Source organism: Bidens hawaiensis, unplaced genomic scaffold (genome assembly GCF_021521415.1).
Source record: "Bidens hawaiensis isolate Kalapana, Puna unplaced genomic scaffold, B.hawaiensis_p1.1 tig00031424_1, whole genome shotgun sequence".
Lineage (NCBI taxonomy): Eukaryota > Viridiplantae > Streptophyta > Magnoliopsida > Asterales > Asteraceae > Bidens > Bidens hawaiensis.
The window spans coordinates 49,608-67,914 of record NW_027495284.1 but is presented as its reverse complement, the minus strand read 5'-3'; the positions used below and the strand labels follow the sequence as shown (position 1 = coordinate 67,914).

The 18,307-nt window shown below is 33.3% G+C and overlaps 1 protein-coding gene across 1 annotated transcript; it reads right to left on the bottom strand.

The window, feature by feature from the left end:
* Positions 1 to 8,692: 8,692 nt before the first annotated feature.
* Positions 8,693 to 9,956, bottom strand: LOC143582047 (uncharacterized). Its single transcript, XM_077064699.1, has one exon. It carries the CDS (start codon positions 9,692 to 9,694, stop codon positions 8,693 to 8,695), a length of 1,002 nt encoding a protein of 333 aa, XP_076920814.1. The 5' UTR covers positions 9,695 to 9,956.
* Between the last annotated feature and the right edge of the window lie 8,351 nt (positions 9,957 to 18,307).

The window sequence follows — 18,307 nt, the reverse complement described above, 5'->3', positions numbered from 1 at the left end:
AAAACTTATAAACAAGTAAAACTAAACGAGACTTTCGTCTCGTCTTTTGTAATGTAAATATTTATAATTTCGATCTTTATGTTTTTATAAGACTTCCGCTAATAACCCGCTACTCTGATTTATTTACAAATATGGTACCAACTGTCGATCACACTCCTAGGCCTAAGATGGGGGTGTGACATGTAGCTAGAGAAACGTTTTGATCATTATCAAGTGTAAATCTTGTAAGTCCAATTTTGTTAAAGGAATTTGTATACATTAAGCGGTTGTGATAAAAAAAATATTTATAAAATAAAGCTTGCGATAATAAGAAGTAATAGTTTGCGTAAATCGTTATTGAGCAAAAATTTGTGTAACAATATAAAATATTTATAAACGCGTCCCAAAAGATTTGCAAAGCCATGGTCATTGAGTTTATGCAATATGGTGAAAGTTTTAATTTATTACTAAATAAATCCTGCATTCAACATTCAAAATGAAACCTCGTATTTATAAAGTTATTAAGAGATTTATCACCTTAGGTGACAATATTTAAAATCTTGAAATCACACATATAATCATTTAATAATCTCCTTGACAACAAATCCGCATAATAAAATTTTGTTGTCATGACAAATCTTAGATTTTTGAAAGATGATTTATAAGATTTGGACGATATGTAAATCGTTAATCTTGAAAGGGTTTATAATTTAAAAGTGATTATTTGAACACATAAGGTTGTTATAAGTACACTAGTTGTATATATGTATATATACATAAAAAATTTAGGGAAAATGAAACTTGTGTGTGTATGGAGGGGTTTTAGGCTTCGTACGGTGAATGGTTTGGAAGTTTAGTGGTAAGTGAGAGTGTTTAGGTCGGCTTGGATAGTTGAGTTTTCTTGAGTTGAATCGATGGGGTTTGTTGAGTTTTGGTCGTTTGAGTGGGTTAGGCTTAGCTGATTTGGGTGAGTAGTGGTTGGGCTAATAGGTGAGGTTTGGCTTATTTGAGCTTGGGTTAAGTTAATGGGTTGGATAATTTGATCTTGGCTAGTTTCGGTTAAGATTTGGTTTATACATGTATTTTGTAAGGATTGTTTGGGTTGCTATTTTGATATTCAACTCTATATTGGATGGGAACGGTGTGGCTATATGGGTCGTGATTTGACATAGCAAGGATCGAACGATCGAGTCATAGTTGGGCAAACTTTGGTTTGTATATGTCCAAGGCATTCGTGAGTGTGTTTGTCGGTGTCTTTGAAGTATTAGGATGGTGAATTTGATAGGTTTTCGTGGCGTAGGAGTGTCGGTAGTTAGGGCCTTTTGTTGGGTTGATTTTTTTTTTTTTTGTATATCTTGGACTTGCATTGGATTTAGGTTGGTGAGGGTATACTTTTGGATGTTTAGGATTTCGTTCATATTGAGTAAAGACTTGAGTACGTGGGAAAGCTTTTGTAGTGGAAGGATGGTTTGGTTTGAGACAGTAGTTTGAGAGGGAATACGGGTGTTTGGGAACTTGTGGTTGCATTTAGGGAGATTTTTCTTTTGACTAATAATAAGTATTAAATTGAAAATATCATAATTTATAATTAATGTTTGAAACATCCCTGAAAATTTTGATAATTAAAATTACAAGTTATTATATATATAAATATATATATGTTATATAAATAGAATTTCTGTTTTATTTTATTTTATTATAATTTTTATTTATTTATTTTAGGATCAAGTTAAATTTTTGCTTATGAGGAGTTTAAAATAAGGGAATTGGATGTTAAAATTTGTTATGAGGTCTCAATATTGAATGATGAATGCCGTTTTGAGAATACAAAGTTGCGTAATGAAAATTTTTTACCAAGTTCGTTACTTAAAACGTGTAAGGAAAATATCATGGTAAGTTAAAATGACCGGCATTATAAATCGAGAAATCACGAGTAAACGATTTTTGGTCTTTAAAGTAAAATTTCTATGAAGTTTTGCATCAGAGTTTCAAGAAGATTACAAGCTATAATTTTGTGACTTTCTTGAAAAATCATGGCAAAACTGTCATAAGAATTTTAAAACGCAGAAAATCGTATGATGTAAATTTTTATTTGCGAAAATCTATAATGAACCAAAGATTGCATGATGAAAGTTGTTATGAAAATAAATTTGGGTAGTGAAATTTTTTTTTTACCACGTGTATTATATAATGTGGTGTAATTTAAAATGTCGTAAGAAGTTTAAATAATTAAAATTTTGAAGTGATCGTCCAAAATAAACGGAATAGTTATAAAAATAAAATTCTATAAAATTTTGTACAAGGACTTTAACGACAATTTAAAGTTTATACAATAGGAAATTTACTTGAAAAGTTGAGGTGAAATTTATCATAAAACCTTCTTAATATGATGAAATTTATATAATAGGATTTTTGTTTGTAAATCGTCTTAATGTAAATAAATGGCATATTAAAAATCATTATGAATAGATCAAACTCTATATATACATATATTTATTTATTATTTTTTTATTTGCAATAAAAATCCTCGTGAAATCAAAATGAGAAAATTGGTGTAAAATTATACCATATAAAATCGAGATATAAAAGAATTATTAACAATAATAAAAATATAACATTTATAAATGAAGACTTGTGATAAGAATTTATAACAAAATGAAGGAAAATGGTTAAATTCTTAAAACGTAATAATAATGTTTTAAGATTTAAAGGTGGAAAAATCGCGCATGAACCACCATGACTTGATATTCCGACACTAAAAACCTTTTTACAAAATTACCATGTTGGGGTCTAAACATGTGCACGTACCACCGCGTCTTTTTCATGTTTTCGACTCAAATAACGATTGTAACAAAAATAATAAATCGGAATACAACGTCATGTCAAAACACTAGTCCACAAACCACCGCGGTCCTATTGTTTCAACACCGAAAATCAGGATGGCGAGCGGAACACTCGCGTTCGACTACTTAAAGTGGTCAAATCATATGAGACAATCTTTAAGGAGATTTGAAACAACGGGATCCAAGTTAAGCTCGTGATCCATAAAACACAACAAAAACTAATGTTTTTGCGTTTTAAGGTAAGGATACCTTTGAGTACTATGAAAGTGTGTGTATGTATATATTTATGATTTGATAAAATAAATAAGTATATAAATAAGCAAGTGTATTGAACAATCAAGTAGGGTAAACACGTATAGGCAACACGTATAAGGACCCTAAAGTAAAGACTATACTAGGTCGTTACGTCTAACCACCTATCTTATAATCTTGTGGCTCTGATACCAATCTGTCACACCCCGATAAAAGGCGGCGGAACATGCCGGGGTACAACGTGATTGGAAAAATACACAAGACACTATTTAAAGTGACAATATTTATTTAACTCATTTTATTTCAACAATCAATAAACAACACATCTCGTCCACACAAACAAGTTGATTACAAGTAGCAATTATATTGTTCGTTTTACTAATGTCCTAATAGTCTTGGTAACGTTTTCGTCAAGTCCTCGAGTCAACAAAAGTCAAACCTGTAACATTTCATAAAATAAAGTTTGTCAACACAAAGGTTGGTGAGCAATTCAAAAGTTTGAGCATATAAGTATATAGTAATAAAAAGCCACAAAACTTGTATACGAAACGATAAATAAAAGCAACAATATGGATAATATGAGATCGCTAACACATTAGCGACCCCTGCCATAAGAGAATACCAGATGGTTCAGAATTTTTATATGAGTTCGTTAATAAGAATACATTAACGGCACCGTCTATAAATAGATTCGGATTTCATGAGGTCGTTAATAAGAATACATTAACGGCACCGTGCTATAAGAGAATACCAGATAGTTCACGGATTTATGAATCAACCTTCCAAAAGCGGTAAACACATAAGCATATAAGCATGTAAGCATAGAACACCAAATCGAGCATTTATCTAAGTAAAGTATACAATAATGTTTGTGGTTTAAGATTCAAATATAAAGCATTTAGTTTGATAAGTATGAAATGTCACCCAAAAATGAAAGATGGAAAAAGGGGTATGAAAATACTCACCTCGATTGACGAATCGAGAAATGATAAATGATCGAAATTTAGAAAGCTTGCGACGAAACGAACGAATCCGACTTGAAAGCTAATTGAAAACGAATAAATAAAATATATTAATGAACTTGAATTTATTTGAAACTACAATTGAAACATTGAACGAGAAGGTTCGGTTGTTAATCAGGTTATCGGTTAATTTGCTAACGATTAAGGACTCACATTTAATTGATAATTTACAATAAAATAATATTATTTATTGGGCTTTTAAATAACTAAACCAATATTAAATAGAAACGAGACGGGTTTTAAATCAAGAGCTCGGTTGTATAAAAATGAACTGATAATAAAGTTTATAATAATATTATTAATGTTAAATATAGAAATGATAATAATGATTTTTAAAATATGTTATATATATATAAGATAATGATGATGATATAAATATACTACCACTCGAGGATTGTTGTTAAAACTAATAATAGTAGTAATAATAACAAATATAATAATTACTTTTGTTGTTGATTACATTATTACTAGATTTGAATTTTACTAATAATAATTATTATTATTATAATTATATATGCCATATTAATGATAATAAATTACTTATAACATTTTAATAATAATAGTATTAGTGATAAAAATATAATTCGAGTAACGATGACGTTAAATGGTAGTTGGGTCCGACATGGGTTTCTGTTTAATAAAACAAATGGATAATATTAACAATAATAGAATTTAATAAAATTACTTAATAAGGGCTTAATAATCATAATAATAATCATCCATTAATTATGAAGATAATGATAATAATAATTGTTTTGTTAATAATAATAATAACAATAATAATAATAATAATGAAAAACTATCTTATTAATAATAATATTAATAATAATAATAATAAAAATAATAATGAGTTTTATAATGAGTTATGATATAAATAAATATGATACCAAAAATACACTCCAAAGTCGGTTCAAGAGGGAATCGAATTGGTGACTCGATTACCGATTTTGAGATAAATACAAAGATCATTAAAAACTCTAAAGCTCATTGCTTACCATATGATGTATGGTCGAGAACAAATGTCGGAGCTGAGAAGGGTCGTCGGAGACTATTCCGGCCGCTGGAGGCGCGCCGGAAAAACGAACCAGAGGGAGAAGAAGCGGAGAGAGAGAGAGAGAAAGAGAAAGTGACGGTGAGAGAGAGAGAGTGACGGTGAGAGTGACGGAGAGAGAGAGAGAGAGATAGAGAGAGAGTGATGGTGAGAGGGAGAGTGAGTGACGGAGAGAGAGAGAGAGAGAGAGAGAGAGAGAGAGAGTGATGGAGAAAGAGAGAGAGAGTGACGGAGAAAGAGAGAGATAGAGACATGGGGCACGGCGGCCGGCTTTCCGGTCGCCGGAAAAATGACCCGGAGGGGGAAATAAGGGGGTTTTGGGTGTGGGGGTTACCGGAGAACCGAGAGAGGGAAGTAGAGTAGTGGTGTCGTAGCACGGGGGAGGTGGGTGGTGGCCGGAATCGGCGTCGCCGGAAAAGCTCGAGTTCGCCAGAAAATAGTTAGGGGGTGGCGGCTGAGATGATTATGATAGTGATAGGGTTAGGGTTTTCTTTTTTTATATATGTATTACATATTTACATAATGGCCCTCCAAGTTTTAATATTTTATGAAAAGGTATTAAACTAAAACAATGTTAATATAGATTCTAAAATGGCAAGTATTATCCCTTACAATTTATGAACTAATTTATGTTAAAAGAACAATGATTAGTACACGCCTACATGACAGGTTTTGATGAGCTAAGTACATGAAAAATTTAAAGATCGACTTAAATGATTAATAAAATTACCGGGTCGGGTTTACAATACAATACGGGTTCGAAGTATAACTTATTAAAATAAAGCGTGAAAGAAAATCGAAATCCGAATTTGACGAATGTCACACTTGTAACGGCTAATGGTGGAACACGGCGGGATTTTAAAAACTAAGACTTCACGAATTACCAGTGATGTGTGCTCAAATATGTCTTGTTCGTGTTCTAACTTGAATGGTATCGTTGTTTGGTTGAATGGTGATGCAATTGATAAATGTTATTGAAAGTAAATGAAGTGAGTGATTTGTTGAGATATAAGAGATTGATTTTTGGAGGTGAATGTGTAACAGAGCGTAGGATTGAATAACCAAATGGATTTTAGAAGTGGCCAAAGGGTGTGGGTGATGAGCTAGAGTTAATAATCGAAGATAAAGGAAACATTGGGTTGAGTGGCTAAGGTTTTATGTTCTGGTTATTAACAATTGGACATCATTTGACAAAAGGGTTTTAAGAAAATACGAAGGAAGTAATATGTTTAATTAGGTTATATAACTAGCCCTTTTATGGGTAGATAGACTAAAATGCCCTCATGTACAATGCATATGAGGTGACTTAAATGAAAAATTAACATCCGCTAGTGTAAAGGACTAAAACCGAGACAAAAATCCATATAAATGATAAAGAGTGAAACTCATTTTAAAAAAGGACACATTTATAATCTAACTAATTCAACAAGACAAAAATAGTAATTTTCTCTCAAATCAAGGGATTTAAGAGTTTTGACTCATAGATGGAATGTAACAGTAAACAAATAAAAACTTACCCTGAAATCGGCTAGAAGACAATGAACGAGAGTTGGTTGACCTTTGATAGTCAAAGGATGAAGAACACCACTGAAAGAGAATGAATTCGTCTAACTTAAAGTGTATTGAGAATTGTGAACAAAGGGACAAAGGGTTAAAACTCTTACTTGATGAGAAAGTTTAGATGTTTTGAACGAATTAAGGTAAATCCTAGAGAATAAGTTGAGGGTATTTCGAGGAATATGCTTTAGAAACATCTAAAAGTCGGTTAGATGAAATACAATCGAGTTTGGAGGCAATTTGGTGAATCAATTTGGCATGGAGCACAATTTTCACGATCTAATGTTGCATTGTTTATCGCGAAGGTTTGGAAGATAAATATCCACGTATCGCGATCGACCTAACTAGGTTCGTGAATGTTCTTAGTTTTATCGTATATCTCAAAGAACCCTGGCTAGGTCTATCGCGTAGCGCAACCCAAATGGAAATCCAATTCAGCCCTTACATCTTCGTGTATCATGACACGTTAGGCCTGAGTTCTTTGCGTAGCGCGAGGGGTGGAAAATCAAATAAAGTTTAGAATTTGATAACTTTGACCCCTGAACTTTGATTAAATGCAAATGCCTTAGAATTATGTGAAATAGCATTTGTTATGAGTTGTAACCATATAATAACATAAATAAAGTATAAAGAATGCAATATACACCATATATGAACTAAAATACTCGACTTTTAGTCATAATAAAGATCTGAATTATAATACGGGCCGAGTACATGAAAATGGAAAATGACCAATGTTACACAAGTGATGAATAAGGATGGTGTTGGTCGGTCCCACAACCTAAAATCAACCACTTCATCTCTCTTTCTCCATATACAAAATCGACTAGCGATTAATGGTTTGTTCTCCTCGATTCAGTAGAGGCTAGTTCTGGATAAATGTGTGCCACTGGAAGTTGTAGGTGTCGTTGGAGAAGATGATCAGAGCTTAGGTGGTTGGGATGAGGCTATCAAGACATGAAGGAGGATGGTGTTTCATGAAGGGGATGCAAAAAGCTTTAATTAATGGATTGAAGGTAGGGTTGAAGAAAAAGGTGGGTCCCACTTTCAACAATAACAACAACAATAACAACACACAACAACAACAACAACAATAACAATAATAATAATAATAATAATCAGTCAAAGGTATTAGCGTCTCTTCACATCATTTTTTTAATTTGGGTTCATGAAAGGGGTCCAATTGCAACAAAAAGTGCAGACCACAGAGGTGATATTTGCAAAAAGAAAAAAACAACACGAGGTTGATTCCTGCAAAATGTTGTTAACGACATGGGTAATTTATGCAAATAACGACTTTATTATGCCCAAACTCGAGCATGCGTGTCATCGAATACATTTGTAATGGTATATTCAACCGAAGACACAACTGATTCCAGATTATGGAAGCCCAAGGACAAGCGATTAAAAGGTGATTAACCAATTCTACCTAAGAAAATAGTTAGGTAATTGGTGTTCGGCAACTCAACCAATCGAAGCGACAAAGCTTTCTTAGTCAGTGTACTATCCAATTCAACCCTCCATGCAAAATAATTAACTTTAAGTGGCATCCGATTATTCCAAGAAAAACAGACAATGAGGTAGCCACATTCTCTCCTCTCCGTCTCCTTTTTAGAAACACAAAATCTCTAGAGATGGTGTCATGAAAGATGTTGGCTTGATGAAACGATTTTGAAAGCCTAATTAAACCTAAGTATTATATTTGATCTTATTACTTTATTGTTTGTAAACTCACTACATCAAAATACTGACCCTTCCAATATTTACAATAGTCGTTTCATAAATATTTATATCAATTAAAATGCAAGATATGATCAACCAATCAAGCTTACACACGAGCTGGTCAACCAACATAACATTGTCACCAATCAAGCAATTATTAATAATAAAAAGACAGATCACTGATATTGAAAACATATATCATAATTAATGTTAGGACAACATTGGTTGCATAGACCGTACCCAAAAAACTATCTCAAATGACTGAACTAAAAGTAGTTCTCAACATCTAACGTCGACGGATGTCCAACATCCGGAATCAAATCCTTAAAATTGTCAACAAATGGCAAAAATATTGTATCAATGTTTTCAAACTGAACCGGGTCAAGTGACCCGAAATCCTGATCCATCTTACAATATGGAGCTTCATTACCAACCTGGAAGTCAAAAATATTCTCCAGGAATGATACGTTATCAAAGACACCCGACCCCTTTTGGTCAAGTCCATGAACCGGACCCCACTCGTTAGCCGAGTCACACTCTTGACTATCGTTGACCGGCCCAACCGGTTCTTTCGAGTGAGTAAAAACTTTATCAAACCGGAGAACGGACGTGGGAGACAAAAGGATGTTGTGCGACTCTTCGCCCGAATCATAGTCCAACGACGTAGTAACGCTGATCGGCAGTGGGTTTTGTTCAGTCGGGGGAGGGTTTGGTTCAACGGGCGACAAGGTTTCATCATCGGAGGATGAGGTTTCACTTTCCGCCACGGGTGGTGGCGTGACAAAGTTTGTCAAAGCATTAGGACCGCGGAGTTTAATAGCCGTGTTATCATAAACCCTAGCGGCTTTCTCCGCGGTCTCAAACGTCCCGAGCCACAACCGTACACGTCTGACCGGATCCCTGATCTCGGCTGCCCACTTACCCCAAGGCCTTTGCCGCACCCCTCTATACTTGTGGGGCTTTATCCCGGGAGTTTTCATCAGCTTCTGTTTAGTCTTTAAACATAACTCTTTTTCGTTTGTATGCACCGCGGTTTGTATTTTAATCTCACTAACGTGCTTCTTTACACACCGCCGTCTAACGACCGTATCAGCTTCATCGCTGGACGAATCGGTGGCGTATGGATCCGTCATCGATATGCGAACGAGTCTCGGACATGCTGTGTCTTCTTGATCGGATGCATTTTTCTTGGTTGATGGAACCAACATTGTTACTTCTTTTTTGTGCTCGGTATGTTTGATCGGAAATAACATGGAGTAATCTTTCATGTTTTTCTAGTTATTAGTTGATCAAATCAAGAATGTGACCCAAACCATAAAGACAAAACTAAAAGATTGTATTTTTGGTAAGAAATTAATCACTTGAAATCTTTGAGAATAAAGAGAGAGAGAAAGAGAAGGCAACCAAAAGTTGTGAAATTCAATTTATATTATACATACACGATGCTTGGAGGTCAATTGTTTTTCAAAAAGTAAATTATAAAATACTATTATGGCAATAATATTTGCTTAAAATAACAATGTAATATTAATAATACAGTATTAATTAATAATAATATGTAAGTTGTTTATTATTTGTCTTATAGTTTAACTTTTCAAAACAAAAGATTTGTAATGTTGCAATTAAGTGTAACTATTCAATTCCTCATAAATACAATTCTAATTTTGCAGGTTTACAAATATAATGGTTTTATAACCAATAAAAAAGTAAATAAAATAATTTCTCCATGACAAAAATTTAAAAGGTTTGTGACATAATTACCATAACAGTTAAAAGTACTCATATATTTTTTTTATATTTTAAAAGATATTAGAAATATATAGTCTTTAGAGTTATGATGAAAGTTTAATTATTTGTAATTGCAATTCAAAGTAACTTTTTTTTGTTAGCATCACTTGTAATTCAAGTATTGCATTTACTTATTAAATACAACCAATCCATTTTACTAGCATCAAGTGCTAACAAGTGTGAACTTATTTTTAAGTTAATATGGGATATGTATAGTTAAATAAAAGATTTTATTAGTATGGTTTATAGAATCAGTTTTATTCCCTTTCTTTTTCATTTATGGAAAAACAATAACTATCATGTTATGATAAAACTAAATTTGCTTATATAAAGGGAATGACACTTAAAGGTTCAAAAAAAAAACCTCAAAATCCGGTTTGACCCTAACCTATTCCGACCCAAGCCAAACCAAATCAACTCGACTCGTTCTGACCCAAACTCGTTTTGACCCATGACTCAGTTCAACCCATGACTCGTTCGACCCGACCCAACCCATTTGTCACCTCTAGGATTATTCATGTATCAGCTAACTATGTATTGTCACCCATTTTTAACATTAAGTACATTTATATCACAAAATCATTGGCAACACATACCTACAAGTACAATAGAAAATTTTGCTTTTTATTTAAAAAAGTTAAACATATAAAAGTAATTAAAATTAAAAATATTACATAATTGAAAACCGTAAAAATATAACACAACAATTAAACCAAAAAATTAAACTAATTAATGATGCTTTTTCACGACCACAGCCAACTATTCTTTAGGAATACCAATGATGTTATCGTCTCTTCCTCTGCGGCTTGTTAGATAACTATGAGATAGTTAAAAATATTGCATGCCACGTATTATCATTTAAAAAAACTATCATTATTGGAATCGTTTAGCGATATGAATATCATGATATTATTGTTTGAGTCATTGAGGGTTAAGTGAATAAACTAATCGAATGTTTGAATGGATAAAAATGTTGACAGGTTGTCGGTATTTATTTGCTATATATGAATGTGCAATAAGTCAATTACTAGTTCTTTTAATTCTATAATCACATAAATGGAATCAATTTTATGTGGCAAATCTTTGTCTCAGAATGAAATAGTGCACTCTACTCATATGGGGGTGACGACGTTGTTACCATGTGGTTTGGAAGCTATAAACACTACCCATATGGAATTAACATTTTGTCGGATAATAACTTGAAAACTATAACATGCAATTAACTGGAGGTATTCATGGTCCGGTTATGAAGGTTTTGAGTCAAAGCATAACCAACCTGTTATCAACAGTTCCTGATTACCAAAAACTGAAACCAAACATTGAAATTTAAATTAAACCGAACCCAACCGAACCGTTATTAACGATTTTAAAAAAATAATTTTTTAAAGGTGAAAGCCGTCTTACTGGTTTCCAATAAATAATTAATATTGAAAATTTATTACATGATGTGATCTTTTTTAACCAATCAAACATTAGTAGTTCTTATGTTTAAAAATTCATTTTGACATAAATAAAAAAGATGCCGGGTAGGTTTGAAATAGAATAACATAATAATTAAGTGCGAATTCACTTTAATCAGTTTGCAAAATAAAACAGTTTAATTTAAAATTTCATAAATTAGCCTAGTATTCACTTAAAATTTTAAGTAAGCTAATTTAAATAATTACATATATATATATATACACTAGTTTTTATTCCCCGTAATACGGGGGTTGTACATGTTTCCTTTTTGTGTCTAATATTCATATTCTTTTTCATTTTAATTTTATTTATTATAAAAAAGTTAATATTATACTTACCGTTTGATGATGAAATAGTTTCACAAATAAATGACATGTTATAACCTGCTTAAAAACTATGGGTTTGGTGAGACTCAAGACCTGTTTATTATTTTACTATAAAATTGGTTTTTTAATTATAAATAATATATATCTTTTTTTAAACAAATAAAATATTAATTTTTAGTATATTCCTACTTTATAGGATTTTTATATCAAATATTTGGTGAGATTAGTTTTTAATTTAATGAGATATTATAACCCGTTTAGAAAATATTTGGGTTTTATTCGACTCATACCCACGAATTCGGGTCAAATGCATGATAAGCCTCCATTTAAAAATCATGGAAATATGGTGACTCCAAAAAAAGGGGAACGACCACATCGCGACACATAAGATTTTTATGGTTTCGTTTAAATATATTATATATATATATATATATATATATATATATATATATGGTGAGGATCATAAGAGAACTTTGAAACAATTTTGAGTCGCAAAAAACATCTTGAAATATAATATAAAAATGAAAAAAAATGAAAATTTATAGAAAGTAAAAAAACCAAATTTTTTTTCATCCCGGTTTCATAAATTTTTTTATAAAAAACTTGATTATACACATATGTATATATGTATTTAATCTCGATTTACATATTGTACACTTATGTGCATCATCAGGGGGGACGGGGCACCACGTGATGGATCACCCATCACGCGTGGTGACCTTCTCCACACCGTTGCCGCCTCCTTGTCACGTGATAAAGAGGAGATTTGTGTAATGGCCATCACGCTTGATGAGTGGTGGTTTCCAAGAAATTGTACCGTTGGGATGTAGCCGTTGGGAGGAGGGGGGGTTAAATAAAAAAAACCAATATAAAACCAAAAAAAAACATAAACCAAATCCAAATCAAAACCAAATCCAACTCAAAAACACTCTCAAACTTCCCCTTCATTCACAACAAAAAAAATATGGCATTTCCGAAACACTCGATGCCCTTAGACACCGATAGCTCTTCGTCTTCGGACGATGACATTCTCGAATGGTTCCCGTTGCTATATAAAGAACTTGAAGGCCCGAGCCGTCCAAAGAAAAAAGTGGTGGTGCGTGATCGTATACATGCCCACGACGTGCTAATGAATGACTATTTTGTGGAGGAGCCGAAATACAATGACGAGACATTTAGGGAACGCTTTCGTTTGCCGAAATCTTTATTCTTAAAGATTGTAGCCGACGTCGAAGCAAACAAAGAATGGTTTCAAGAATCTTACGACGCGAGAGGCAAACGAAGTTTTACGGCGCTTCAAAAATGCACGTCCGCTATTCGTCAACTAGCGACAGGTAACCCACCCGACCAATCCGATGAATATTCACAAATGTCTGAGAGAACTTCACGTAAATGTCTACAATTCTTTTGTAACGCGATTATAAAATTATATGCCAAAGAGTTTCTACGAAAACCAACAAGACACGACATTACACATCTTTACGCCGCACACGAGGCTAGATGGCATTTTCCAGGGATGCGCGATAGCATCGATTGTACACATATCTAATGGAGGAATTGTCCACGGGAGTTGCGAGGAGCGTATGTTAGGGGTGATATCAAACGACCGACCATCTCACTAGAAGCAGTTGCGTCAAATGATTTATGGATTGGCATTCTTATTTTGGTGTTCCCGGCTCAAACAACGACATCACTGTTCTGTACACATCACCGTTGTTTCAGAGCGTAACAGATGGCACCGCACCTTTCTGTCCGTATTTTGTCAACGGGAGATATTACAGACATGGCTACTATCTCGTCGATGGTATCTACCCGCACTGGTCTGTTTTTGTGCAAGCCTTTTCGTTTCCTGTCGAGACCAATGAAATGGCGTTCAAGAAGTTGCAAGAATCGGCAAGAAAAGATGTCGAGAGAGCTTTCGGTGTTTTAAGGGTAGATGGTGCATACTTATTCGACCGGTTCGTGCAATGAAAAAAGCCACGATCTCTAGCTACGTGTATGCATGCATCATATTACACAATATGTTAATAAAAGAATATGGAAATGCAATTTCTCCAGATTGGGTACCGGATCCTCCGACTCATGTTCCCGTTCCCGATGATGTCCAATTAGACTTGCGGGATGAAGATATTCACTATCGGTTGAGATGGGATCTAGTTGAGCTTATAGGTTCTTTAGGGTTGGAATTTCCGGATTCAGACGAGGAGTAGACGTTTATTGTAACTTTTAATTTTTTAATTCTAATTTTTAAGTTGAATTATGTTCTAGTAAACTATTGTTTTTATTTTTAAGTTCTATTAAATATTGTTTTAATTTTTTAAGTTACAAAAAAAATAAAAAATAAAAAATTCCATCACACCCCATCACACCACACCACCACCCCTAGTAAAAAATCATCACATGTGACGGATTTGAGGTTGGTGATGAGGCACCATTTGATTGGGTGGGGTGTGTGATGAGTGATGCCACGACATCCACCACCCCTCCCCCCCTCATTTATCTTAATTGTACATATGTGTATAAAGAATAATAAGTATAAAATAAAAAATAAGTATTATACATATGTGTTTAATTTTGCTAAACATATATTTTTTTTAGATTATTTTTATTTTTTTATGAAACCGGGACGGAAAATAAAAAATTTCGCCGTTTTTTACTTTTTTATTTTCGCGTTTTTTTTGTTTTATAGTTTTACTTATTTTTAAAAAAAAAAAAATTTTTTTGTGATCTAAAATGGTTCTCATAGTTCTCAATTTCATCGCAACCGACGTTTGCACCACAGCCGACCTTCACCACCACCTGCATAGCCACGACTGTCCTCCACCACCAGCTGCATAATTTCCGACAAGAATTGAAGCCCTAAAATCATCATCACCATCAGAACCGAAGCCCCGCGCTCACACCACCATCACAACCCGTCCATTGCTCACTAATACCGACCACAAGCTAGACGAACCAATGCTGGTGTTGTGGTGGCTGTGGACAATGGCGGATCCAAAAGTTTTTCCCAGTAGGTTCACTATTTTTAGATTCTCTACGGACTTAAAAATTTTCGGATAGGGTTCGGACCGGTTTGACGGTTCAAGTCGATTCAGTGACTCGGTCATGTAAGGTTCATTACATAATAAAAATATGATAAATTAACAAAAAAACAAACATCGTCATATAAACGAAAACATACATACAATATATACGATTGTCATTTTAAACTAAAAAAACTACTTATAGTTGTTCTCTATGAGTTTTCATCTTTTGAAATCTTGTATTACATCTTCGACCGAAACTTGTTGAAAAAAACCTTTTTCAATGTAACAAAAGCATGCGAGCATCGTTTAAGTATCCATCACCCATCCTATTACACAATTCCGACTTCACATACTTCATTGAAGATAAAAAAAAACTTCTTTCAACACTCGTCGTTGCAACCGCTAAAACTAACGATACCTTTATTAAACGATAGACCAACGGGAAATCAATATATTTTGTTCTCTGTTAGCGATGTGGGTAAAGAACTAAAAACCTAAGTAAGTAAACTTGTTAAAAGAAATAAAAAATTAAAATACAAAAAGAAAGAAAAAAGAATAGAAACTTACACAGTTACGCTGGAAGCAGTGGCGGATCCAGAATTTTTTTCCAGTGGGTTCACTGTTTGGGTTGGTTTGATGGTTCGGGTCGTTTTGACGGTTCGTGTCGTTTCAATGGTTCGGGTCGGTTAAGGTTTATCCCTACTATTGGTTCTCACGGACCAGCCAACGGGTTAGGATCGGAACCTAATAACTTATTTAACTAAAACATAATAACTATCCAATTCTAATGAGTTAAGTTTAACAGGTTCTAACGAATTAGCAAATATTTTTTCTAACTACATATTATCAATTAATATGAGTTGTTACTTTGTTAGTAATGTTTTAACAAAAAAATTATTACAAAATAATTGGAATATATTGGCGTGCATCCAGTAGGAATTGAACCTACGAATTCATCAATTATGAGTTGGGTGCGTTAACCATTCAGCCATGGTTGCTTAGCGGGTCATAGTGAATGACCATATTCCAATTCAAATGGAATCTTTCAACTAAAGCAATGAGATGCTTAAATGAAATTCTTTTAGTTCTAATAAATCAGGAGAAATTTAATGACAGGACATGAATTCAAGTCCTGGATTTTATAATTGAGAGAGATCAAGAATTCTAACTATATATATATATATATATATATATATATATATATTGCATTTTGTATACCTGCACATTGGTTCATTTTCACAAAATAACTTACATAATTTTAATATGGTTGTTCTATGTATATTTGATTTGTTGAGAGGACCAGGGAAAAGAAAAAAAGAAAACAATGCGCTGAAAGCAAGAATCGAACCCAGGTTCTTAGATTAAGAAGCATGTATGTTTACCACTAGACCAGAGTTTCACTTTGTGTTTGTGTTCACTCTTAATTATATGTGGGTTTACTCTCATGTTTTATATAGGAGATCTATATAGAATTCGAAATTCAGTGTGTTCTCATAAAACCGGTCTCGCCTACGTAGATCCGCCCCTGGCTGGAAGCTATTATAAAAAGGAAGACAGGAAATCAAATAAAATTACGTTGGAAGCTATTATAAAAAGAAAGACAGAAAATCAAATAAAAATTAAATTGATGCAAGAAGAGGGTTTCAAACCAAGGTTCTTTCTATTAAATGAAAGGACGTTTACCATTAGATCATAGTTTCATATTGTTAACTGGTTCATTCTTAAATTATACGTGAGTTCACTCTCACAATTTATATAGGTATTATATATATATATCGAAACTCAGCTGGAACCCGTGAAACCGTCCAAAACACGTAAGTCCGCCCCTGGCTGTGGAGAGAGAGAGATAGAGAGAGTGGTGAGAGATGGTGGTAGTTGTTGTCACCGAGAAAAGCTTTTGGAGGAATCCTGGCGGCCGCCAACATAAACCACAAGTTCATACCACCAATTTAGTAGGGAACTACACAATCACAACTGCTTTGTAGTTCACTAAACCATCATCGACGCCAATTTTCATCGATTCGGTTGGAATTTCACGTTTTGTAGGCTAGTGGTAGGGTGTTCTTCAGGTTATTTATTCGGGTTTTGGGTTGTTGGGGTCGGTTTGTTAGGGTTTGAGCACAAAAAAAACTGACCCAAGAAACAACCTAAATAAGTTCGGTTTGTTCGGGTTTCGGGTTAAATGGGTCGGGTATATTCGGGTCGGGTTTCGGGTTTAACAAATTAGAATAATTTATCACTTTTAGCAATATCATAAATTTAAAAAAACCATTTTCGAAGCCGTTATAAAACAATAATATACAACCATATTTAACAATAACATGTATTATTTAGCAAAATATGAAATTTATCACACAAGCATGCATTAGACGGGATGGAGTGTTGCAACATGTGAATCAATATTTATGTAAATTGAAGAAGCATCCTCAATATATATTGGTTTAAATACTATACTATTTAAGATTTTGAATTGAAGATACATTCTGAACATGCTTTATGACAATTAATACATTGAAATCCAATGTGATAGTTCCAATATTAATTGAAGTCTTGAGAACATCCGAACAAGAATACCATTTTTATAAAATTCAACCCAATTAAAGCCCAAACAAAGGTGTAAAACTGAAACCAATAAAACCCATTAACCCTTAAAATAATATATGAAGTGATGGTGGTTGGTTGATAGTGAGTCAGTTGTTAGTGATGGTGTTCAGGCGGTGTTCATGTTGAATTTTCCGGCAAAAAAATTGACTTTTCGGGCCATAAGCGTTTTCGGCGAAATGTAAGTAATGGCCTTAGAATTCTGTTAGTCAGACTGTTGGGAACAAATGCGTTAAAATATGAGACTGTCAGCAGTCAACTCGTTAGTTGAGTCCGACAATGACCAAAAAATGATTGTTGGAATTAATAAAAACCAATACACCTAAATTTAACAGTCTTTTTGAAATATTACTTGAACAACACATAACCCTCCAAAGATTGATTAATTTAAAAAATATTCATGTTTTTCTTCAACTTATAATTATTCAAAACTGGCATAACAACCAAAGCGGTTAAGTTAATATTAGGGCTTAGAATATATAATGATTAGCAAATTTAATCATAACGTAATTTTCTAAAAGGGATTACTTCATAGAAAGTAACCAAGTTTCAGCATTATTCCAATTAGGTTACTGGTGTAAATTTTGTTCTATTTAGGTCACATAACCTTTATTTAGTGTTTCAATCCTAGATATTTGACTTGGATAGCATGTTATCTAGGTTAAGTAACAAATGTTAA